At 45.3% G+C, this 25647-nt stretch overlaps 1 protein-coding gene across 1 annotated transcript in view; it reads right to left on the bottom strand.

Annotated features, from left to right (window-relative positions):
• LOC130282939 (oocyte zinc finger protein XlCOF6-like) overlaps nucleotides 1–25647 on the bottom strand; it is a 49696-nt gene that overhangs the window by 8423 nt on the left and 15626 nt on the right. Inside the window, exons 4-5 of the mRNA XM_056531934.1 lie at nucleotides 24078–24153; nucleotides 18636–19979 (exon numbers count right to left, since the gene is read on the bottom strand). Of these exons, the coding sequence (XP_056387909.1) occupies nucleotides 18636–19979; nucleotides 24078–24153 (1420 nt within the window). The remainder of the gene's footprint in view (nucleotides 1–18635; nucleotides 19980–24077; nucleotides 24154–25647) is intronic.

The raw sequence follows: 25647 nt of genomic DNA, 5'->3' as shown, positions 1-25647 counted from the left end.
TCACACTTGTCCGGATGGTGACACTTCAGCTGGGTGGATCCTTTACTACAAGTAATAAATACATCCTTTTCTCAGTCACAGATTGGGGAGTGGGCTGACCCCCAGACCTGTGGCATGAAATGATCTGTCAGGCCGCCATTCAAAAAGGAACTGCTGCTAGCCATATATAGGGACTCCCCCCTGTCTAACAGACCGTCCGTCAACTACAGAAAGGAAATCAATGACTAATAATTTGTCTCAAAGAGCAAAGATCACAGCTAAAAACCTTTACAGTCCCAATAAACAGTCACACAAATTATATACACAGTCATGGCCGAAAATGTTGGCACTAGAGATGAGCGAACTTACAGTAAATTCGATTTGTCATGAACTTCTCGGCTCGGCAGTTGATGACTTTTCCGGCACAAATTAGTTCAGCCTTCAGGTGGTCCGGTGGGCTGGAAAAGGTGGATACATTCCTAGGAAAGAGTCTCCTAGGACTGTATCCACCTTTTCCAGCCCACGGGAGCACCGGAAAGCTGAACTAATTTATGCAGGAAAAGTCATCAACTGCCGAGCCGAGAAGTTCGTGACGAATCGAATTTACTGTAAGTTCGCTCATCTCTAGTTGGCACCCCTGAAATTTTTTCAAGAAAATGAAGTATGTCTCACAGTAAAGGATTGCAATAACACATACTTTGCTATACACAGGTTTATTCCCTTTGTGTGCATTGGAACTAAACCAAAAAAGCGAGGAAAAAAAGCAAATTGGACATAATGTCACCAAACTCCAAAAATGGTCTGGACAAAATTATTGGCACCCTTTCAAAATTGTGGAAAAATTAGATTGTTTCAAGCATGTGATGCTCCCTTAAACTCACCTGGGGCAAGTAACAGGTGTGGGTAATATAAAAATCACACCTGAAAACAGATAAAAAGGAGAGAAGTTCATTTAGTCTTTGCTTTGTGTGTCTGTGTGTGCCACACCAAGGCTAGAATTCCACTGAGGATTTTTAGGCAAAAACGCCATCAAAAACGCATTTTCCCGCACAGCGTTTTTTCAGCAAATAAACACAGCGTCCAGATGTTAGCTGCAAGTCTATAGTCAACTGCACAATGCCAGATCGACCTGGCATTTTTCAGTTTGGCGTTTTTTTTTTTTTTTTATCCTTTTGGCGTTTTTAAGTAATTTTGGGCTCAGAGGCTGGTTTTCCAAAACGCCCGACAAAACCTAGTTTGGCGTTTTTTTGCACAGAAATCGTGGCGTTTTCCTCCCATAGAGGACTATGGAGAGCGAAATTGCCAAGAAATATGCCATGTTGGTTTTAACTTTGGCGTTTTTGCCGGCGGTTTTTATTGTTTTTTTTTGTACTCTAGCAAACCAAAAAAGTGATGGAGATTCAGTTTAAAATAAAAAAAAATGTCATAGGTAATCATAAAAAAAATAAAAAATAAAAAAGATACAGTAGTGATGGACAAAATTGAATTTAACGAAATGTATCTTTTTTAGAACTACATTTTTATAAATTTTTAAACAGGGAACAATTTATGTGGTCGGGTAGGGACTTAATGTGGTCGGGTAGGGAATAAAAATTTAGTGTGTGTGTGTTTTTAACTATTTTTTTTACAATTTTTAGGTAGTACTACTACTCCCAGCATGGAACACATTGTTCCATGATGGGAGTAGTAGTATCTATACTAATTGACAGATCGCCCTGGGTTCCGTTGCGATCCTCCTGGATAATGTATAGATGCGGCGGCCACTCTTCTATGGTCCCCTGCACTGCCGTATATATACATATATTCCTATTTCCCGCAGAGCTGTGATTGGCCGGATGGTTCCAACCAATCACAACTCTGTGGGAAATAGGAATATGTGTATATATATGACAGTGCAGGGGACCATAGGAAAGGGGCTGCCGCATCTATACATTATACAAGAGGATCACAGCGGGTGTCAGAAGTTACACTCGCTGTGATCTGTCTATTAATAAAGGTACTACAGCTCCCAGCATGGAGCAGAGTGTACTCCATGTTGGGAGTAGTAGTACCTGCAGTAAGGTACAGATCCCAGCGGATGTCACTCATCCTGACACCCAATGCGATCGTCCTTATGTGAATGTCGGGATCAGCTGTTCTCAGGGCTACAGAGCCGGGAGAACAGCTGACGCTGAGCAGTAGATATACATCGTATACATGCTGCCCAGCAAGAACTAACAGTGAGCCTGCAATGTGTATACAGTATACACATTGCTGGCTCACTTAACCCCTTGCTGAGCTGTGCGCTAAGCCAGCCCAGCAAGGAAAGAGTTAACTTACACTGCAGGACAGTGTAGGTTAACCCTTTGGGAAGTATACAATATATACACAGGGGTGTGGAAATAAAAAAAAAACTACTTGTCCAAGGGACTAAAGTGGAACACAATCTACTTGTCCCTCAAGAAAATCCACTTGTCCTGGTAGATAAAATAATTTCAACCAAAATAGTACGATTTCCCCCCCCCCATAAGACCACCAGGGATGGATATAAAATCCCTTTAGACACTGCTGTCAACTTAGACAGCGGTGATCTAATGGTTTAATAGCGGCCACGGTGATCGCAGCATGCCAGACTATTAGGGGTGGGAGAGAGCTGTAGCTCCTTTTACTCCAGAGGCAAGCCCCCCCCCCCCCATCTGACCCCTATAACTCCAATTTTTCCATATACAGGGATGTAGCAGGGTAATCTTATGCGCCGTGATCTGTAGTTTTTATCAGAACCATTTATTATCGGAACTTTTATTAACCCCTTAAGGACCGAGGGCGTATGGATACGCCCTGAGCATTTCCGGCCCCCGCCGCTAGCCGGAGGGGAGCCGGGGCCGGATGCCTGCCGACCGACCAGGGCGCCTGCTGCGGGTGTCACTCCCGCAACCCGCTCCGCCCCTCTTCCGGAGGACGTGAGCGGGTGCGGGCAGAAGACCCCGGGTGCTGGGGACCCCGATCCCCGGCGTCCCTGTTGGGATCGGGGCCCCAGGAGCGACGGTGGCAGCGAGGGACTGACCTGTGCGGCGGCATCGTGGAGCAGCAGCAGGAGGTGAGTGACAGCCTCCTGCTGTTGCTTAGCAACAGCTCCCAGCATGCAAAAAGGGCATGCTGGGAGCTGTAGTTATGCAACAGCAGGAGGCACATTCTTTCTATGGAAAAGTGTACCTTCAGCTGTTGTATAACTACAACTCCCAGCTTGCACAATCAGCTAAAGTGCATGCTGGGAGTTGTAGTGGTGCATCTGCTGGTTGCATAACTACAACTCCCAGCATGCCCGTTGGCTGTCGGTAACTGCTGAGAGTTGTAGTTTTGCAACAGCTGAAGGCACACTGAGTTAAGTAGCAAACCAGTGTGTCTCCAGCTGTTGCATAACTACAATCCCCAGCATCCCCAGCCAATGTAGTATGCCTCCGGCTGTTGCATAACTACAAGACCCAGCATGCCCTTCCGCTGTCCGTACATGTTGGGGGTTGTAGGTTTTGCAACAGCTGAAGGCACACTGGTTGCAAAACACTGAGTTTGTTACCAAACTCGGTGTTTCACAACCTGTGTCTCCAGCTGTTGCAAAACTACAACTCCCAGCATGCACTTATAGACAGTACATGCTGGGAGTTGTAGTTTTGCAACAGCTGGATGTTTCTTCCCACCCCAATGTGAACGTACAGGGTACACTCACATGGGCGGAGGATTACAGTAAGTATCCGGCTGCAAGTTTGAGCTGCGGTAAATTTTCTGCCGCTGCTCAAACTGCCAACGAGAAACTATTGTGAACCCCCGCCTGTGCGACTGTACCCTAAAAACACTACACTACACTAACACAAAATAAAATAAAAAGTAAAAAACACTACATATACACATACCCCTACACAGCCCCCCTCCCCTCCCCAATAAAAATGAAAAAACGTCTGGTACGCCACTGTTTCCAAAACGGAGCCTCCAGCGGTTGCAAAACTACAACTCCCAGCATGCACTGATAGATCGTACATGCTGGGAGTTGTAGTTTTGCAACAGCTGGATGTTCCCCCCCCAATGTGAACGTACGGGGTACACTCACATGGGCGGAGGATTACAGTAAGTATCCGGCTGCAAGTTTGAGCTGCGGCAAATTTTCTGCTACAGCTCAAGCTGCCAGCGAGAAACTACTGTGAACCCCCGCCCGTGCGACTGTACCCTAAAAACACTACACTACACTAACAAAAAATAAAATAAAAAGTAAAAAACACTACATATACACATACCCCTATACAACCCCCCTCCCCTCCCCAATAAAAATGAAAAACGTCTGGTACGTCACAGTTTCCAGAACGGAGCCTCCAGCTGTTGCAAAACAACTACTCCCAGTATTGCCAGATAGCCACTGACTGACTAGGCATGCTGGGAGTTTTACAACAGCTGGAGGCCCCCTGTTTGGGAATCACTGGCATAGAATACCCCTATGTCCACCCCTATGCAAGTCCCTAATTTAGGCCTCAAATGCGCATGGCGCTCTCACTTTGGAGCCCTGTTGTATTTTAAGGCAACAGTTTAGGGCCACATATGGGGTATCGCCGTACTCGGGAGAAATTGGGCTTCAAATTTTGGGGGGTATTTTCTGCTATTACCCTTTTTAAAAATGTAAAATTTTGGGGAAAACAAGCATTTTAGGTTAAAATTTTTTATTTTTTTTTTACATATACAAAAGTCATGAAACACCTGTAGGGTATCAAGGTTCACATTACCCCTTGTTACGTTCCCCGAGGGGTCTAGTTTCCAAAATGGTATGCCATGTGTTTTTTTTTTTTGCTGTTCTGGCACCATAGGGGCTTCCTAAATGCGGTATGCCCCCAGAGCAAAATTTCCTTCAAAAAGCCAAATGTGACTCCTTCTCTTCTGAGACCTGTAGTGCGCCAGCAGAGCACTTTTCACCCCCATATGGGGTGTTTTCTGAATCGGGAGAAATTGGGCTTCAAATTTTGGGGGGTATTTTCTGCTATTACCCTTTTTAAAAATGTAAAAATTTTGGGAAACCAAGCATATTAGGTAAAAAAAAATAAATTTTTTTTTTACATATGCAAAAGTCGTGAAACACCTGTAGGGTATTAAGGTTCACATTACCCCTTGTTACGTTCCCCGAGGGGTCTAGTTTCCAAAATGGTATGCCATGTGTTTTTTTTTTTGCTGTTCTGGCACCATAGGGGCTTCCTAAATGCGGCATGCCCCCAGAGCAAAATTTGCTTTCAAAAAGCCAAATGTGACTCCTCTTCTGAGACCTGTAGTGCACCAGCAGAGCAATTTTCACCCCCATATGGGTTGTTTTCTGAATCGGGAGAAATCGGGTTTAAAATTTTGGGGGGTATTTTCTGCTATTACCCTTTTTAAAAATTAAAAATTTTTGGAAAACCAAGCATTTTAGGTAAAAATTTTTTAATCTTTTTTACATATGCAAAAGTCGTGAAACACCTGTGGGGTATTAAGGTTCACTTTACCCCTTGTTACGTTCCCTGAGGGGTCTAGTTTCCAAAATGGTATGCCATGTGTGTTTTTTTGCTGTCCTAGCACCGTAGGGGCTTCCTAAAGGTGACATGCCCCCCAAAAACCATTTGTCGCTCCTTCCCTTCTGAGCCCTCTACTGCGCCCGCCGAACACTTTACATAGACATATGAGGTATGTGCTTACTCGAGAAAAATTGGGTTTCAAATACAAGTAAAAATTTTCTCCTTTTTACCCCTTGCAAAAATTCAAAAATTGGGTCTACAAGAACATGCGAGTGTAAAAAAATGAAGATTTTGAATTTTCTCCTTCACTTTGCTGCTATTCCTGTGAAACACCTAAAGGGTTAATACACTTACTGAATGTCATTTTGAATACTTTGGGGGGTGTAGTTTTTATAATGGGGTCTTTTATGGGGTATTTCTAATATGAAGACCCTTCAAATCCACTTCAAAACTGAACTGGTCCATGAAAAATAGCGAGTTTGAAAATTTTGTGAAAAATTTCAAAATTGCTGCTGAACTTTGAAGCCCTCTGGTGTCTTCCAAAAGTAAAAACTCATAAATTTTATGATGCAAACATAAAGTAAACATATTGTATATGTGAACCCCCCAAAAAATTATTTTGAATATCCATTTTCCTTACAAGCAGAGAGCTTCAAAGTTAGAAAAATGCAAAATTTTCATTTTTTTTATCAAATTTGGGGATTTTTCACCAAGAAAGGATGCAAGTTACCATAAAATTTTACCACTAAGTTAAAGTAGAATATGTCACGAAAAAACAATCTCAGAATGATAACTAAAAGCATTCCAGAGTTATTAATGTTTAAAGTGACAGTTGTCAGAATTGCAAAAAACGCTCCGGTCCTTAAGGTGAAAAAGGGCTCGGTCCTTAAGGGGTTAAGAAAGGGGCTTATTCACATATATACGCACTTTTTAAAATATTTTATATGTGTCATGTGTATATATGATGTGTCTATAGATAGCTGTATACAGGGATGTTGAAATCCTATCGCCCGACGCCCGGGACAAGTAGTTTTGGGCACCGGGCAGGTGAATTGTTTATAGATTTAGCCCTGTATCGGGTTAGTAGTGACAGACCGACTTCCCCCTTCTTTTTCTTTAATGCCGGTGTGAGGCGCAGGAGCCGATGCAAGTCTGCACCTCACACCGGGGCTCAGGGTATATGGAGGGGGCGGCGGTGTGAGATCTCCGAACCCATCTCACCTCACAGCGGCCCCCAGCTGATTTCAGTAGCCAGGGGCCGCTGCTCAGATCCCCCTCCCCCCCCCCTCAGCCGGTGTGAGGGGATCCCACCTCACCGCTCCTCCCCGCCACTCTCCGAAGTTTGCCGAAGCTACAGCGGGGAAGAGCGAGGGCAGAGCCCGAGGGCGGTCTGCAGGAGATGATTAAGCCACGCCCCCTCATCTCCCTCCCGGAGGATGGTGAGCGCAGCTCTGAATACAAGAAGACGGGGAGAATGAGGACGTCCACAGCCCCTCCCCACTCCCCTGCTCTGTCTACACAAGACCTCGCTTATCACGGGGAGGTTTCAAGTTTTCACGGGGGAAAATACAGAGCGGAGGAGGGGAGAGGACGTGTGTGAGGAGACTGCACTGCACAGGCTGGGGATTTCACCTCACACCGGCATGTATGTATGTAATGTATGATTGGGGGGGGTGTATCAGCGGCAGGTGTATGTATGATGTGTGCATATGTATGGTGTATGTGTCATGTGTATATATAATGTGTGTATGTTGTCTGTATGATGTGTCTATGTGTGTATAATGTATGATCTAGGGGGCAGCAGCCCGGTGTATGTGTGTGTGTGTGTATGTGTGATTTGTGTATGTAATGTATGATATAGGGTGTATGTATGAGGGGGAAGTCGGTCTGTCACTACTAGCCCGATACAGGGCTAAATCTATAAACAATTCACCTGCCCGGCGCCCAAAACTACTTGTCCCGGGCGTCGCGATAGGATTTCCACATCCCTGTATACAGCTATCTATAGATAGCTGTATATAGTGTAGCTCCGCCCCTAGTGATGACATCATTAGGGGGCGGAGCTACAGAGCTCCGGTGTATGTATGATGTGTGTATGTAATGTATGATGTGGGGGGGAGCAGCAGGTGTATGTATGATGTGTGCATATGTATGTTGTGAGTGTATGTGTGATGTGTATATATGATGTGTGTATGTAATGTATGATGGGGGGGCAGCGGAGGGTGTATGTATGATGTGTGCATATGTATGGTGTATACGTGTGATGTGTGTATGTAATGTATGATGTGGGGGGGGGCAGCGGCGGGTGTATGTATGATGTATGTATGTAATGCATAATATAGGGTTAGTGGCCGGTGTATGTATGATATGTGTATGCATGTATGTTTTGTACAGGGGCGGACTGACAAGTGCTGCTGCCAGTTGTGCTATCTAATTTTTTTAATGTATTTTTAGTGGCTTCTGGCCCCCCGCACTGAATTGCACCCCCAGAATCCCACCCTTCATACTCGCCCGCCGACCAAGAGCCCCACGGATGCACGCAAACACACCCGAACCAAAACTACAACTCCCAGCATGTTACACAATAACCTAAACTGTAGAACTATAAAGTGTAACATGCTGCAACACCCACACAACCATAGGCTGTATTAGGGCATGCTGGGTGTTGTAGTTATCTACTAACTAAATGCAACATAATGACACATAGAGTAAATAAAATGCAGCACATAAACTGGAGAAGCAGAAGCCCCCTCCCCCCCAAACCCCCCCCCCCCAGCTGTATATAGTGTAGCTCTGCTCCTAGTGATGACATCATTAGGGGGCGGAGCTACAGACGGGATCCAGGTAAGGGGATAAGGCTCTGTTAACATTGTCCGTTTTGTATAATGTCAACAGACCCGTCTGGCAGTGTCTTACCAGACAGGGAGACTCCAGCTATTGCTAAACTACAACTCCCAGCATGATGAGAGTTGTAGTTTTGCACCAATTGGAGGCCCCCTGTTTGGGAAGACATTGCATTATGGGCGCTCTCCCCTGCGGAGAGTGCAAAAAATGTCCTAACCCATTTTTTTTCCTTCTCGTTTCAGATCCGTGTATGCAGAGGATTATGGCGGATTCGAATGGATTACGACAGATGAACTGGATTTTTTTTTTACTTTAATAAAATGCACACATTCAAGGCACCCAGTGCCAGAGGCAGCAAAACAACCCCGAATCATCATTGAACCTCCATCATATTTCACTGTAGGCACTGTGTTCTTTTCTTTGTAGGCCTCATTCCGTTTTTGTTAAACAGTAGAATGATGTGCTTTACCAAAAAGCTCTATCTTGGTCTCATCTGTCCACAAGATGTTTTCCCAGAAGGATTTTGGCTTACTCAAGTTCATTTTGGCAAAATGTAGTCTTGCTTTTTTATGTCTCTGTGTCAGCAGTGGGGTCCTCCTGGGTCTCCTCCATAGCGTTTGATTTCAGTTAAATGTCGACTGATAGTTCACACTGATACTGATGCTCCCTGAGCCTGCAGGACAGCTTGAATATCTTTGGAACTTGTTTGGGGCTGCTTATCCACCATCCAGACTATCCTGCATTGACACCTTTCATCAGCTGGAGTCTTGCTGTCAGGGTAGACACTGCCAGAAGGGTCTGTTCACATTATACAAAATGGACAATGTGAACAGAGCTTCAGAACCTTACTAGCCTGACTCCTGTCTGTAACTCCGCCCCCTAATGATGTCATCACTAGGGAGCGGAGCTACATGGACCCGACGGGGACAGGAAGCGAGGAAGGTAAGTGGACCTTGTGTCCTGTATACACTATATACATTTATCTATAGATAGCTGTATATTCTGTATACCGCCCAAAGGGGCTATAGGAGCAGAGAGCTCTTTCAGTCTGGTGACAGGATTCCCGACTCCTGTATAGTATACACTGGTACACTTCTCACCCCTGTATTCTATCCGGCCGGGGGAGGTGAGTAGTGATGTTGTACATCACTCCTCATCTCCTTACACTCTGTGGACCGGGCGATCAGCATCCGACCCCCAGAGTGATACCTGAGGACAGTGAGAAAACTGCCACAGGGGACAAAACTGGCTATTTCCACACACCAGGAAAAACTGCCAAAATGCAGGAAAAATCCGTGGCAGTTTTCCTGGCAGTTTTCCTGGCGTTTTTGCTGGGGGGAAAAAAACCTCAGTGCAATCCTAGCCTAAGCATGGACAACAGAAAGAGGAGAAGAGAACTGTCGGAGAACCAAAATTGTGGAAAAATATCAACAATCTCAAGGTTACAAGTCCATCTCCAGAGATCTAGATTTGCCTTTGTCCACAGTGCGCAACATTATCAAGAAGTTTGCAACCCATGGCACTGTAGCTAATCTCCCTGGGCATGGACGGAAGCAAAAAATGATGAAAGGTGTCAACGCAGGATAGTCTGGATGGTGGATAAGCAGCCCCAAACAAGTTCCAAAGATAAATTAAGCTGTCCTGCAGGCTCAGGGAGCATCAGTGTCAGCGAGAACTATCCGTCGACATTGAAATGAAATCAAACGCTATGGCAGGAGACCCAGGAGGACCGACACTACTGACACAGAGACATAAAAAAGCAAGACTACATTTTGCCAAAATGAACTTGAGTAAGCCAAAATCCTTCTGGGAAAAAGTCTTGTGGACAGATGAGACAAAGATAGAGCTTTTTGGTAAAGCACATCATTCTACTGTTTACCAAAAACGAAATGAGGCCTACAAAGAAAAGAACACAGTACCTACAGTGAAATATGGTGGAGGTTCAATGATGTTTTGGGGTTGTTTTGCTGCCTCTGGCACTGGGTGCCTTGAATGTGTGCAAGGCATCATGAAATCTGAGGATTACCAACGGATTTTGGGTCGCACTCTACAGCTCTGAGTCAGAAAGCTGGGTTTGCGTCCGAGATCTTAGGTCTTCCAGCAGGACAATGACCCCAAACATACGTCAAAAAGCCCCAGAAATGGATGGCAACAAAGCGCTGGAGAGTTCTGGAGTGGCAGCAATGAGTCCAAATCTAAATTTCATTGAACACCTGTGGAGAGATCTTAAAATTGCTGTTGGGAAAAGGCGCCTTCCAATAACATAGACCTGGAGCAGTTTGCAAAGGAAGAGTGGTCCAAAATTCCGGCTGAGAGGTGTAAGAAGCTTATTGATGGTTATAGGAAGCCACTGATTTCAGTTATTTTTTCCAAAGGGTGTGCAACCAAATATTAAGTTAAGGGTGCCAATAATTTTGTCCAGCAGTTTGGTGTGACATTATGTCCAATTTGCTTCCCCCCGCTCCCTTTTTTGGTTTAATTCCAATACACACAAAGGGAATAAACACGTGTATAGCAAAACATGTGTTACTGTAATCCTTTTCTGTGAGAAATACTTCATTTACTTGAAAAATTTCAGGGGTGCCAACATTTACGGCCATGACTGTAATATATATATATATATATAAAAAAAAAAATATATATATATAAAGTATATTTGTAGAAAATTTGGAGGGCACTGCTCTGTAACTTATTGTACTTTTATATTAAATGTCGGAGTATGGTTAGTGGTGTCAGTGGCCGTATGCTGTTTAAATAGTTTTTCACTGCCGTGGTGCTGAGTGTCAAAAGTATACTAGTATTTTGTACAATAACGAAAAGAGAGTTCACTCGCACTCACCGATCCTGTGATAGTCTGTGTTTCGGATATTTCCGTAGTGCTGGGAATCGACTGGATGATGGGGCTCAGAGAAACCCTCAGACTCTGAGCACCCTCATCCAGTCGTCTCCCAGCACTACGGAAATATCCGAAACACAGACTATCACAGGACCGGTGAGTGCGAGTGAACTCTCTTTTCATTATACTATATATATATATATATATATATATATATATATATACACACACATATACATACATATACATACATACACACACACAAACACACACGTTTAGGCTAAGAATGATACATCTCTGTGAGAGCAAGAGGGTCACCTATAAGAGTTACTGATCAAAAGTCATCCATAAATATCCATTCAATGGCAGGTCAGCTGCATACACCCCCAAATATAGCTGCAGATGTCCGTAACAGCTTGTCACACATAGATGTCCCCAAACAGGGAATCCCACATAAATATCCCCAAACAAAACAGGGCATCCCACATAAATGTCCCCCATCAGGGCATCCCACATAAATGTCCCCCATCAGGTCATCTCACATAAATGTCCCCCCATCAGGTCATCCCACATAAATGTCCCCCATCAGGTCATCACACATAAATGTCCCCCATCAGGTCATCCCACATAAATGTCCCCTATCAGGTCATCCCACATAAATGTCCCCTATCAGGTCATCACACATAAATGTCCCCCCATCAGGTCATCCCACATAAATGTCCCCCCATCAGGTCATCCCACATAAATGTCCCCCATCAGGTCATCACACATAAATGTCCCCCATCAGGTCATCCCACATAAATGTCCCCCCATCAGGTCATCCCACATAAATGTCCCCCCATCAGGTCATCCCACATAAATGTCCCCCCATCAGGTCATCCCACATAAATGTCCCCTATCAGGTCATCCCACATAAATGTCCCCTATCAGGTCATCCCACATAAATGTCCCCCCATCAGGTCATCCCACATAAATGTCCCCTATCAGGTCATCCCACATAAATGTCCCCTCATCAGGTCATCCCACATGAATGTCCCCTATCAGGTCATCCCACATAAATGTCCCCCCATCAGGTCATCCCACATAAATGTCCCCCATCAGGTCATCCCACATAAATGTCCCCCATCAGGTCATCCCACATAAATGTCCCCCATCAGGTCATCCCACATAAATGTCCCCCCATCAGGTCATCCCACATAAATGTCCCCCATCAGGTCATCCCACATAAATGTCCCCCATCAGGTCATCCCACATAAATGTCCCCTATCAGGTCATCACACATAAATGTCCCCTACCAGGTCATCACACATAAATGTCCCCCCATCAGGTCATCCCACATAAATGTCCCCCATCAGGTCATCCCACATAAATGTCCCCTATCAGGTCATCCCACATAAATGTCCCCTATCAGGTCATCACACATAAATGTCCTCTATCAGGTCATCACACAGTTGTTCACACATCACACACAGATGTCCATCAGCCTCCAATGCCCTCATTCAAAAGAAAATGATGTTATATGTATGTAATCTCTTCAATATATGACCTGTCCTCCACATCACATCACGTCACGTCACGTCTAGGGCAGACATAACTCCATCATCGAGATTCCCAGCATAGCGGATACCTCCACTGTCTGGACTCTTCTTTCTCCTCAATGGTCCTCCATCTATTCACCCCGGAAGTGATCCTTTGCCTCTCCTACGTCACTTGCCGTCCTGCTGCGACTGATAATTAAAACTTCCGCCCCGCGGGCACCATGTGACCGCCGCTCTGAACATGATTGGCTTTTCTTACAAAAGCTTGGCCTCATTCCTGAATCAAATATGGCTACTACTTTACAAACGCGCATGCGCGGCAATCTGTGCCGCACGGCAGCTTTTTCAGCTAGACAGTAGTTGCCATTTTGTTGTAGTCCTAGAATATGTATATACACTCTATAGCAGTGGTCTTCAACCTGCGGACCTCCAGATGTTGCAAAACTACAACTCCCAGCATGCCCGGACAGCCGTTGGCTGTCCGGGCATGCTGGGAGTTGTAGTTTTGCAACATCTGGAGGTCCGCAGGTTGAAGACCACTGCTCTATAGTGTTGCTAACCAGAGTGTCCCCTAGCGGTTTCAATATTGTATTTGCAATAGATGTAGGCAACCTGGTTGAGAAACACTGCACTGAGTACACAGCCATAGCTGTAGCCATTCATTGTAGACAGTAAAGATGTACAAGTGTATACAAAATATGCTGCAGTGTCTCTTTGCTAAGGACAATGGGGGAGATTTATCAAAACCTGTGCAGAGGAAGAGTGGGGCAGTTGCCCATGGCAACCAATCTGATTGCTTCTTTCATTTTTAGAGAGACCTGTGGAAAATGAAAGAAGCAATCTGATTGGTTGCTATGGGCAACTGCACCACACTTCCTCTGCACAGGTTTTGATAAATCTCCAATGTGTTACGGTTTGTAACTACGGTTCCCGTATACGGGTGGGCAGGGCTTAATCGCGGTGCCCGCACTCAGCCGTATTCGGGAACCGAAGTTAATGTATGTCTATGAGCCAACCGGAGTGAACCGCAGCCTCTGGTCGGCTGCGTTCTCGGCCGTATGCGGTTTCCCGACCGCAGGCAAAAACGTGGTCGACCACGTTTTTGCCTGCGGTCGGGAAACCGCATACGGCCGAAAAAGCAGCCGACCTGAGGCTGCGGTTCACGCCAGTCGGCTTATAGACATACATTAACTACGGTTCCCGAATACGGCTGAGTGCGGGCGCCGAGATTAAGACCCGCCCACCCCTTCTTCCAGCCGTATACGGGAACCGTAGTTACAAACCGTAGTGTGAACCCAGCCTTACAAGGGAAGAGCTAAGAAACATTTTCAAGAGGAACAACAGAGGAACACTATGATATGAGTGTTATAAGAAAAGCATTGTTGTGGACAATGTTTCACAACCAGAGTGCCGCCAGCTGTTGCAAAACTACAACTCCCAGAATGCCCGGCCAGCCTTTGGTTGGAGTTGTAGTTTTGCAATAGCTGGCGGAACTCTAGTTGGGAAACACTGGTTATGGGTAAAGCAAGGATTCAGTAAAACAAACCTCTTGCTGGATGATTCTTATTGACTAAAAACCTTTTTTTTTTAATTTAAAAGCAACAAAACAAAAAACCCTATTCCACACAGTGTATGTTTTTTTCTTAAAGGGGTACTCCGGCCCTAATACATATCCTTTGGATAGGGGATAAGATGTCTGATCGTGCGGGTCCTGCTGCTGGGGATCCCCACAATCTGTCATTCAGCACCCACCTTTGTGAGCTCTCCGCAGGGCTGGAGGCTCCGAGTGTGCAGCGTGATGACCATGGGGCTGGAGTATCGAGATGCCACAACTCCGCCCCCGTGTGACGTCACACCCTGCCCTCTCAATGCAAGTCTATGGGAGGGGGTGTGATGGGGCGGTGACGTCAAGATACTCGAGCTCGCAAAGGTGGGTGCTGAATGACAGATTGCGGGGGTATCCACCGGCATCAGAAATCTTATCCCCTATTCAAAGGATAGGATAAGATGTAATAGGGCCGGAGTACCCCTTTAACATGGGACTCCATGACGGCATCCATCATAGCTGTATGGGCAAAGGTATATATATATGAATTGTATACCCCTGCTGGAAAACACAAAACGAGGTGCGGAAACAATCTAGGGCCCCATTCACACAACCGATATTTACGCAAGGAAATTTGTAATAGAATCTGCTTACAGCAGTATTGAATTGATTTAAGGGCTCGTTCACACAATTGGATTTGCGGGCTCTCCGCAACAGATTTTCTGCTGCAGAAAATCCACCGCAAGTCCCACTGAAGTCAATAGGGTCTGTGGTAGATTTTCCGCAGCAAAAAAACCACCACAGCTTTCAAATACAGAGTGGGAAACCTGCAAATAAATCTGTTTGTGTGAACGAGTGCTTAAAGGGGTATTCCAGGAAAAACTTTTTTTTTTTTTAATATCAACTGGCTCCAATAAGTTAAACAGATTTGTAAATTACTTCTATTAAAAAATCTTAATCCTTTCAACAATTATCAGCTGCTGTAGTTGAGTTGTTGTTTTCAAATCTACAAATCTGTTTAAGGCTGGGTTCACACTACGTTTTGTCCCATACGGGAGCGCATACGGCAGGAGGGAGCTAAAACCTCGCGCTCCCGTATGTGACCGTATGCGCTCCCGTATGTCATTCACTTCAATGAGCCGACCGGAGTGAAACGTTTGGTCCGGTCGGCTCATTTTTGCGCCGTATGCGCTTTTACAACCGGACCTAAAACCGTGGTCAACCACGGTTTTAGGTCCGGTTGTAAAAGCGCATACGGCACAAAAATGAGCCGACCGGACCGAACGTTTCACTCCGGTCGGCTCATTGAAGTGAATGGCATACGGGAGCGCATACGGTCACATACGGGAGCGCGAGGTTTTAGCTCCCTCCTGCCGTATGCGCTCCCGTATGGGAGAAAACGTAGTGTGAACCCACCCTAACTTTCTGGAGCCAGTTGATATATAAAAAAAAAAAAAGTTTTTTCCTGGATAACCCCTTTAATGTGATTCTGCTGCTTAGCTTAGACCTTGGAACTTCCACAACAGAGCGGGAAACCTGCATATAAATCCGCTTGTGTGAACGAGCCCTTACTGTGATTCTGCTGCTTAGCTCAGACAGTAGAATTCCACAACGGAGCTTCTGATGAAGAATAACAACCTTGTTGATTCTTTCAGTGGAAACCGTGCGGGAAAAGCCCATTATCAATGGGACTTTAAAACTTACCTGGGATAGATGGATCATTTTTTTGGTTCAGGATCCCAACAGCAGTTTTGTTGAGTCCCTAGAAGTTTTAGGGTACATTCAGACGAGCGGATCCACCGCATATTTTACGCTGCAGATCCGCCGCTGAAAGACCCTTACAGGGGGCCTTTAGATAAGCCTGCTCGGAGCGGCAATACGCCGCTACAAGCAAACACACTGCTGCGATGTGCGAGTTGCCACACATGCGCGCTGTACTCACACACATCGCAGCCACTCCCCCTGCTCCCTGAGCTAGGCCGATAGCAGCCGTGCTGTGCAAGTATACTGCGTATGTGTGCGGCGACTCGCATGTTGCAGTGTGTCTGCTTGTAGTGGCGGATTGCTGCTCCTAGCAGGCACCTGTAAAGGCATCATACAGCGGTGGATCTGCAGCGTAATAACGTGCTGGGGATCCGCTCGTGTGAACATGCCCTTAGGGTGCAACACTTTGGATTTTTTGTTAAAATAAAAATGGTGGAGGGGTCCTTGTGACCGACTACCTGCATTTAATGGAATACACTGTGTTATAGTGGGGGAGAACAGCAGTTAAATGAGGAGTCACTTACATAAATCGGTCAAGCGGTGGTCCTCATGTTAAATTTATAGTCCCTTATGGACAATTTGTTTGTTTAAAATAAAGCATTATGCACATAAGTAGTCTACCCCTCACATTTAACATATTTTATATCTTTTCATGTGACAACACTGAGGAAATGACATTAAGCTACAATGTAAAGTAGTGAGTGCACAGCTTTTATAAGGCTTCTTTTACAATGCACGTTAGAGAACCAGGGGAGAATAGCGGGAGAAAAAAAAAAATTACTGCAACCGCTACTCCTGTTAAAAAACAACTGTGCCTGACAGACCCCATAATAGTAAATGGGATCTGTTGGGACCTGTTGTTGCTCAAAAAAATAAATAAAATTAAAAATTGAAATCGCTCCCTTTTTCAATCGGGGAGGACAGGCTTATTCATTTTTTTTTTTTAAAAGGAAAACGGTCACCAAATTCACCCACACTAAACCCAATACACTGTGTTATAGTGTGGGTGACCAGGAGTCCATAAATGGGTCACTTACTTTTTTTATGTTTTCTTGTCGCCGAGTTGTTGTCCACTGTTTGCCCTTCACTTGCGCTCTGAAGGTGGGTCCCCCGCCGGCAGCCTTGCTTTTGGTCCTGGAGAAAGGGGCCTTAGCCCGCACTACTTGTTTGCATATTCATTTTCCCCCTAAGCGCAGCGAGTCAGGAGAGCACTCTGTGCAGTGTAACCGTGGATGCGCTGGTCCCTCACTACGCCCAGAAGTACCTCTTTCTGAAGTCTCGATACTCCCGACTTTCGGGTGAAGTGAAGGACTGGCAAATGCGCAGTTACACTGCAAAGAGCGCTGTTCCGATGCGTTCCGCACAGGGGGAAAATGAATATGCGAACAAGTGGGGCGGACTAAGGCCCCTTCCTCCGGGACCCAAAGCAAGGATGCTGGCGGGGGACCCGCCTTAAGAGCGCAAGTGAAGAGCAAACAAAAGGAACGACAACTCGTGACAAGAAAACATAAAGTAAGTGACCCATGTATGAACTCCTGTTCACCCACACTATAACCCAGTGTATTGGATTTAGGGAAGGTGAACTTGGTGACAGTTTTCCTTTAACTATTTATGTTCCATTTTATATGCCCTCATAGGGAACTATTTATAACAATCTATTGGTGGGTTAAATGGTCACTCTCATTAAAACAAATTTTTTGCTATTGCACTTATGGCAAATAAAAATCTTTCTAATATACTTTATAGTTTAAAAAAAAACAAACAAACATTTTCTATGTTTTATTTGTGTTTAAAAAAAGCTGCCACTAGGTGTCTCCCTACTTGTCCAAAGCACATTCCCCCCCCATCTTTTGCACAAGTCCAAAATCAGGAAATGCAGATCGCCGGGGTCCCACTGCTGGGTCTCCGCTGTTGCACCCCGCTATCATTACTGCACAGAGTAAACGCGCTCTGTGCGTAATGACAGGCAATACAGGGGCCGGAGCATCGTTACGTCACGGCCCCGACCCCTCGTGAGGTCACGGCCCGCCCCCTCAATACAAGTCTATGGGAGGGGGCGTGGCGGCCATCACACCCCCTCCCATAGACTTGCATTAAGGGGGCGGGCCGTGACGTCACCAGGGGCGGAGCCATGACATCACGATGCTCCGGCCCCTGTATCGCCGGTCATTATGCAAAGAGCGAGTGTGCTCTGTGCAGTATTGATAGCGCGGTGCCGCAGCGGAGATCCCGGGGGTCCCCAGCAGCGGGACCCCGGTGATCTGACATATTATCCGCTATCCTTTGGATAGGGGATAAGATGCTAGGGGTGGAGTACCCCTTTAAGTACCAGGACATCAGGGCGTACACTTACATCCATTGTCCTTAAGAAGTTAAATAGTAATTAAAAAAAAAAAAAAAAAAACAACAACAAAACAAAAACACAAGACTAAATTACACTTACAAATTTTCTTTAATGTATTTACAGAACAGGAGTGATCTTAAGACAGTAATGCCCCCATATTACCATGCACGTTAATACTGACTAGACTATGTGAGCATACACTGCGTAAACTCAATGAACAACTCTTTATGTTAGAAAATCTACCTTTATCATCTTCCTCCCATTTCCACAGATTTGGTGATGGAATAGGGTCTCTTTCCAGCATGGATCATCTGATGTTTAATAAGTTGCGAGTTTCGGGTAAAGCACTTGCCGCACTCAGAACATAAAAATGGTTTCTCTCCTGTGTGTGTCCTCTGATGTCTAACCAGTACCGAGCTATTGGTGAAAAACTTGCCACATTCCCTACAGGAGTATGGTTTCTCCCCGGTGTGAATTCTCTGGTGGGAAATAAGGTTGGGGCTACTTCTAAAACATTTTCCACACACGTTGCAAGAATACGGTTTCTCCCCCGTGTGAACCCGCTGGTGCAGAGTGAGGTTGGTGCTGCTTGTAAAACATTTGCCGCAGTCGGCACAAACAAATGGCTTCTCTCCCGTATGAGTCCTACGATGCTTGATGAGCGAAGCTTTCTGGTTAAAGGACTTCCCGCAGTCGGAGCATACAAAAGGCTTCTCCCCTGTGTGAATTCGCTGGTGAGTGATAAGGTGAGCGCTGACGGAGAAGCTTTTTCCACAGTCTGAACAAGAGAATGGTTTCTCCCCTGTGTGGCTTCTCTGGTGCCTTACATACATGGAATTCTTGGCAAAGCTTTTTCCACAATCGGAACATATAATCGACTGCGACTGGCTGTGAACCTTTTGATGTTTCAGTAAATCTGCATTTCTTGTAAAACATTTCGGACACTCCGAGCATTTAAAGTTTTTCTCGGCGGCGAGGGACTTGTTATAAAGTCTTCCATTCTTCTCCAAGGCTGTCGCTGAGGACTTCCCATATGCTCTAGGCGAATCATCATGGTCTTCATTACATTCATCAGTATAAGGTATCAAGTAATCTATTTGTGTATAGGTTTCAGTGTCCTCAGAGTTTCCTTCATCAGAAACCATCTCCTGCTTAATATGGGCGGACGGGTACTGCTGCGTGTGAACTATACTACACATTTCCGGATCTGGGTCATTTCTAACTTGAAATAAAACAGACTCCTCCTTTATGTAAGAGGATGAATACTGTAACGTGGGTTCTGCCGCTGTGGAAACGTTAGAGTCTTTGGGATTCTCATCTTTATACGATTTGGATTCCTTCTTAAAACTATTTGGTAAATCCTTTGCCTGACTGATCGGTGGAACCAGTTCTTTTTTGATAAAGGATGCCGCTTGGTTGTAGATAAGCTCTGTAGGCACACAGGTGTCATTGTCCATAAGATTCCTTTCATCACAAGAAAACGTACCTTCCTCAATGTAGCCATTTGTATCCGGTGTCTGGGAGTATACTTGTGCATTCATCTCTACATCAATGCCTTTTTTACACGTCACAGACTCCTCCTTTATATCAGTAGAGACATGGTTAGCCTGGAAACCTTCGGAATATTCTGTAAAAACACAAAAGAATATTAAAAGTTCAGGATCCTTTTCAGGCACTTTTGCATCTTGATTAAAGGGTTACTCCGATGGAATTTATGTATTTTTTTTCTTAAATTAACTGGTGCCAAAAAGTTAAACAGATTTGTAGATTATATATAACCCCAAAAGAGAGAGAAAATCCGGCACTGCTATATCATCCTAAAAATTCCACAGTCTATATGCGGTGTCTGCTGTGTCACTGACTGACAAAGTAGGACCACTGTGGGTGGGTGCTACACGCTGGTCTGGCAATAGTAATCTCATCACTAAAAGATAAGGAGAGAAAAGATTGCGGAGCAGCTCACCAAGTCCTAGTACTTGAGGTGTCGGATATAACATCACGGTCAGGCAGCAGGAGGACGGGGAGGCTGTGATGGTATGGGGGGGGAAATCAGACGTCAGGGCCACAGCCGTATCGCCCTTGTCACAGGGACCTGACGAAGCACCGAACTGTGCGATACGGCTGTGGCCCTGACGTCTGATTCCCCCCCATACCATCACAGCCTCCCCGTCCTCCTGCTGCCTGACCGCAATGTGACATCCAACACCTCAAGTACTAGGACTTGGTGAGCTGCTCTGCAATCTTTGCTTTCCTTATCTTTTAGTGATGAGATTTGTAGATTACTTCTATATAAAAAAAAAAACTTGATCCTTCCAGTACTTATCAGCTGCTGTATGCTCCACAGGAAGTTCTTTTCTTTTTGAATTTCTTTTCTGTCTTACCACAGTGCTCTCTGCTGACATCTCTGTCAATGTCAGGAACTGTCCAGAGCAGGGGAGGTTTGCTATGGGGATTTGCTCCTACTCTGGACAGTTCCGGACATGGACAGAGGTGTCAGCAGAGAGCACTGTGGTCAGACAGAAAGGAAATTCAAAATGAAAAGAACTTTCTGTGGAGCATACAGCAGCTGATAAGTACTGGAAGGATTAAGATTTTCTAACAGAAGTAATTTACAAATCTTTGCAACAAGAAACAGCGTTCGGCACAGCCAGCCATACAGCCAAAAACCGCTCCTTAGCAGAAACAGGTGTGTACAAGCGCCACCTCCGGTGGGGTGCTCAGCCTGGACAGTCATAAATCAGACGTGTAGAAGAATGTGAAATGAGCGACACCCGGTCTGACGAAGTGCGGAAGTACGATACGGCTGTGACCAATCTACCGGATTATCCGGCGTTCCTGTCTCCCTGCACCTGTACGTCCTAACTGCACTTTAAGAAATAAAGAAGTTTGTCGCTACCTGGACGTGGTGAGTGCCGCTCATTTCACATTCTTCTACACGTCTAATTTACCGTAGTAACCCTTTAACAAGGTGGTGGTGGATGTCTGTGCAATTTTGTGCACCAAAATTGTGGAGTAATATGTCGGAGTAAAGTAAGCAAGTTAGTAGTGGGTTGAAACTTATATTAGACCAGTGTTTTTCAAACAGTGTTCCTCCAGCTGTTGCAAAACTACAACTCCCAGCATGCCCAGACAGCCAAAGGCTGTCTGGGTACGCTGGGAGTTGTATTCTTGCAACAGCTGAAGGTACACTGTTTGAAAACACTGGACTGGACAGCATAAAGATGTTACTGGTCAGGTTTTTTATTAAGGTTATTTATTAAGGAGAATAAGCCACTGGGAAATTTGTTGCACTTTTAGACTGTCTAGTCTAAGATTGCACGGTCTATCTAGGCTAAGTTCACATCTGTCTCCGTTTGGGAGCCCTGTCGGAGAGTCCGTTCCAAAAACAAACAACGGAGCAGGACAGTCTGTTGCACAACGGACACCAACAGGCCCCATTGACTTTGAAAGTCAATTGGGTCCGATTTAACGGAGCGAAGAAAAAAACCTGACCAGTAATATTTTATCTGCTTAAAGGGGAACTCGGGTGGAAAAATATTGAAAATAAATGTTTTCAAATCAACTGGTGCCAGAAAGTTAAACAGATTTGTAAATTACTTTTATTAAAACATTATAACCCTTCCAGTACTTATCAGCTGCTGTATCCTAAAGAGAAAATTGTGTAGTTCTTTTCAGTCTGACAACAGTGCTCTCTGCTGACACCTTTGTCCATCTCAGGAACTGTCCAGATTAGAAGCATATCCCCATAGAAAACCTCTCTTGCTCTGGACAGTTCCTGACACGGACAGAGGTGTCAGCAGAGAGCACTGTGGTCAGACTGAAAAGAACTACACAATTTCCTCTGTAGTATACAGCAACTGATAACCCTTCCAGTACTTGAGATTTTTAAATAGAAGTAACCAGTTGATTTAGAAACATTTGGACATAACCTAAGGGTTTTTGATATATCAGGGGAATGAGTGGAAAATCCCTCATTGGCTCACAGATTGACAGATTTAGGCTGGTTTCACACAAGCAGATTATGTATGCATTGCTGTGCCCTTAAAGGGGTACTCCAATTTAGGTAGATCTATCAACTTATCGACAGGTGCCGTACTCTGGTATCTCCGGCTCTCCCATAGAGATGAATGGAGGGAGAATGTTGACCTCTGCTCCGTGCACGAAAAGAGCCAGAGCGCCATGCAGGAGAATGTAGGGGTGTTGGACCCCCGCCTCCGCAATTAGACACTTATGCCCTGTCCTTTGGATAGGGGACAGATTTTCCTAAACCAGAGTACCCCTTTAATCCAGACCCCAAAATGCGCCTGTAACACGCCCATGTGACACCAGCCTTAAACATGTAAAGCTTATGGCTTCATTCATACAGCTCTTTTTATAATCAGCATAAAATCCATATATACAGTATTTTTCCCAAGATCTTGATTTTCTTTCTTCCTAGAAGAAAAAAAATAGGTAAAACCCAACATGGCTGTAATATCTGCCTAATTTCTGCATAATGAGGGAGATTTATCAAATCCTGTGCAGAGGAAAAGTTGCCCAGTTGCCCATAGCAACCAATCAGATCGCTGCTTTCATTTTTGAAAAGGCCTCTGAAAAAAATGTATCTTATTGGTTGCTATGGGCAACTCAGCAACTTTTCATCTGGACAGGTTTTGATAAATCTCCCCCACTTTGTGCAAAAGTTACACAGAACTTACCGTATTTTTCGCCGTATAAGACGCACTTTTTTTCCCCAAAACTGGGGGGAAAAAAGTCGGTGCGTCTTATACGGCGAATACACCCCTATCGCGGCGGTCCCTGCGGCCATCAACGGCCGGGACCCGCGGCTAATACAGGACATCACCGATCGCGGTGATGCCCTGTATTAACCCTTCAGACGCGGCGATCAAAGCTGACCGCCGCGTCTGAAGGGAAAGTGACACTAACCCGGCTGTTTAGTCGGGCTGTCCGGGACCGCCGCGATTTCACCGCGGCGGACCCGAACAGCCCGATTGAATAGCCGGGTTAGTGCTTACAGGACACCGGGAGGGACCTTAATTGGCCTCCTCAGTGTCTTCTCCGTTCAGGGATCCCCTGTATGGCCGGCGCTCTCCTTCCTCGTCATCACGTTGTTGCGTACGTACGTGCGTAACGACGTGATTGCGGCGACGGAGAGCGAGGATACGCGGCCGGCAGCGGAGACGGGACACGGCGGGGACACGGCGACAGCGATGGAGCAACATCCAGGGCAGTGGTGATGGGTCCGGAGCAGCGGGGACACGTGAGTATTACCTCCTATGCAGTGGTCTTCAATCTGCGGACCTCCAGATGTTGCAAAACTACAACTCCCAGCATGCCCGGACAGCCAACGGCTGTCCGGGCATGCTGGGAGTTGTAGTTTTGCAACATCTGGAGGTCCGCAGGTTGAAGACCACTATTGGGTTCAAAATCTTTATATTTTTTATATTTTGCACCTATAAATTGGGTGCGTCTTATACGCCGGTGCGTCCTATAGGGCGAAAAATATGGTATATGGTCCACATTATGGCTTTGTGCTCCTTAGTGAATTATCAACAACATTTTTGTTCACGCAAAAGCATTCTCCAAAGGGGAACCTAAGGAGCATATAGCCCTGTTAAATAAGGGAAGTTTTGGTATTTTAAAAGTTAGAAGGATGAGTATTTCCCCTACCCCACTCTTTACCTTTCAGTCACGCATAAATGGCAAAATGAGAACGTCCTCTTACCTGGGGGTGCGATTTGTTGGGGATGCTTTGTTACATTGTCACCATGAAGAGAAGAATGACCTAAATACTTCCAAACCTGCAGAAATAGACAGTGAGATTCATACACCTTGAAGCCACCTCACTGACAAAGCATGGTTGCCAACAGTACCAAATTACCTAGGATTGGTCTAACATTTTAAAAGGGGTATTCCAGGCAAAAACTTTTTTTTTTATATATCAAATGGCTCCGGAAAGTTAAACAGATTTGTTAATTACTTCTATTAAAAAATCTTAATCCTTCCAATAGTTATTAGCTTCTGAAGTTGAGTTGCTGTTTTCTGTCTAACTGCTTTCTGATGACTCACGTCCCGGGAGCTGTCCAGCTCCTATGGGGATATTTTCCCATCATGCACAGCTTCCAGGACGTGACATCATCATTGAGCAGTTAGACAGAAAACTTCAGAAGCTAATAACTATTGGAAGGATTAAGATTTTTTAATAGAAGTAATTTACAAATCTGTTTAACTTTCCGGAGCCAGTTGATATATAAAAAAAGTTTTTGCCTGGAATACCCCTTTAAGGGCGATGCCAGCAAATACGTGTTTTTTTCTTTTTTCTTTTTCCAATTTCTTCCGAAATCGGCCATTACTTTTTAAATTGGTATCTGATGTTATTAATATGGGGCTTGTTCACTCTTCCTGCATGTTGAAATGTAAGCAGTAGGCGGTGCTCAGCTGGGACTGGGCACTGTGGGATGGAATCGGCGGGGGATCAGGGCAGATAAGTATACATTTTTTATTTTCATCTTTAGCCCAGGCCCAGTAATGGGGGCGTACATGCATTTTATTTTTCCCAGACAACTCCCTTTAAGTCTTGTTGACTGGATGTGATTTTCTGTGGTTAGAATTAGAGATGAGCGAACTTACAGTAAATTCGATTCGTCACGAACTTCTCGGCTCGGCGGTTGCTGACTTTTCCTGCATAAATTAGTTCAGCTTTCCGGTGCCCCGGTGGGCTGGAAAAGGTGGATACAGTCCTAGGAAAGAGTCTCCTAGGACTGTATCCACCTTTTCCAGCCCACGGGAGCACCGGAAAGCTGAACTAATTTATGCAGGATAAGTCATCAACTGTCGAGCCGAGAAGTTCGTGACAAATCAAATTTACTGTAAGTTCGCTCATCTCTAGTTAGAATCTTCTCTTCTATGGCACATACACATGGGAAAAGTCCTCAACAGGCCAAACCTATCCCCTGCACTACTCACGCTGCCTCTCGCCGCTCATATAGACCCGTGTTAGGCTAACGCACTCAGAATATTAAGGCTAACTCCACAATGTAAGGAGCCCGGGCGCAGCGATGACAGGAGGCAGTAAGGAGACATTTTCATATACCAATGTGCACGAGTAGTAGCAGATATCTGCCTCCAAATCATAAGAAATTAACATTATCAGGATTTCTATACAGAGGATTAGAGCAGTGTTTTCCAAACAGCGTGCCTCCAGCTGTTGCAAAACTACAACTCCCAGTATGCCCAGACAGCCTTAGGCTGTCTGGGCATGCTGGGAGTTGTAGTTTTGAAACAGCTGGAGGCAC

This window comes from Hyla sarda, chromosome 7 (assembly GCF_029499605.1).
Source record: "Hyla sarda isolate aHylSar1 chromosome 7, aHylSar1.hap1, whole genome shotgun sequence".
Taxonomy (NCBI): domain Eukaryota; kingdom Metazoa; phylum Chordata; class Amphibia; order Anura; family Hylidae; genus Hyla; species Hyla sarda.
This window is presented reverse-complemented; position numbering and strand designations above follow the sequence as displayed.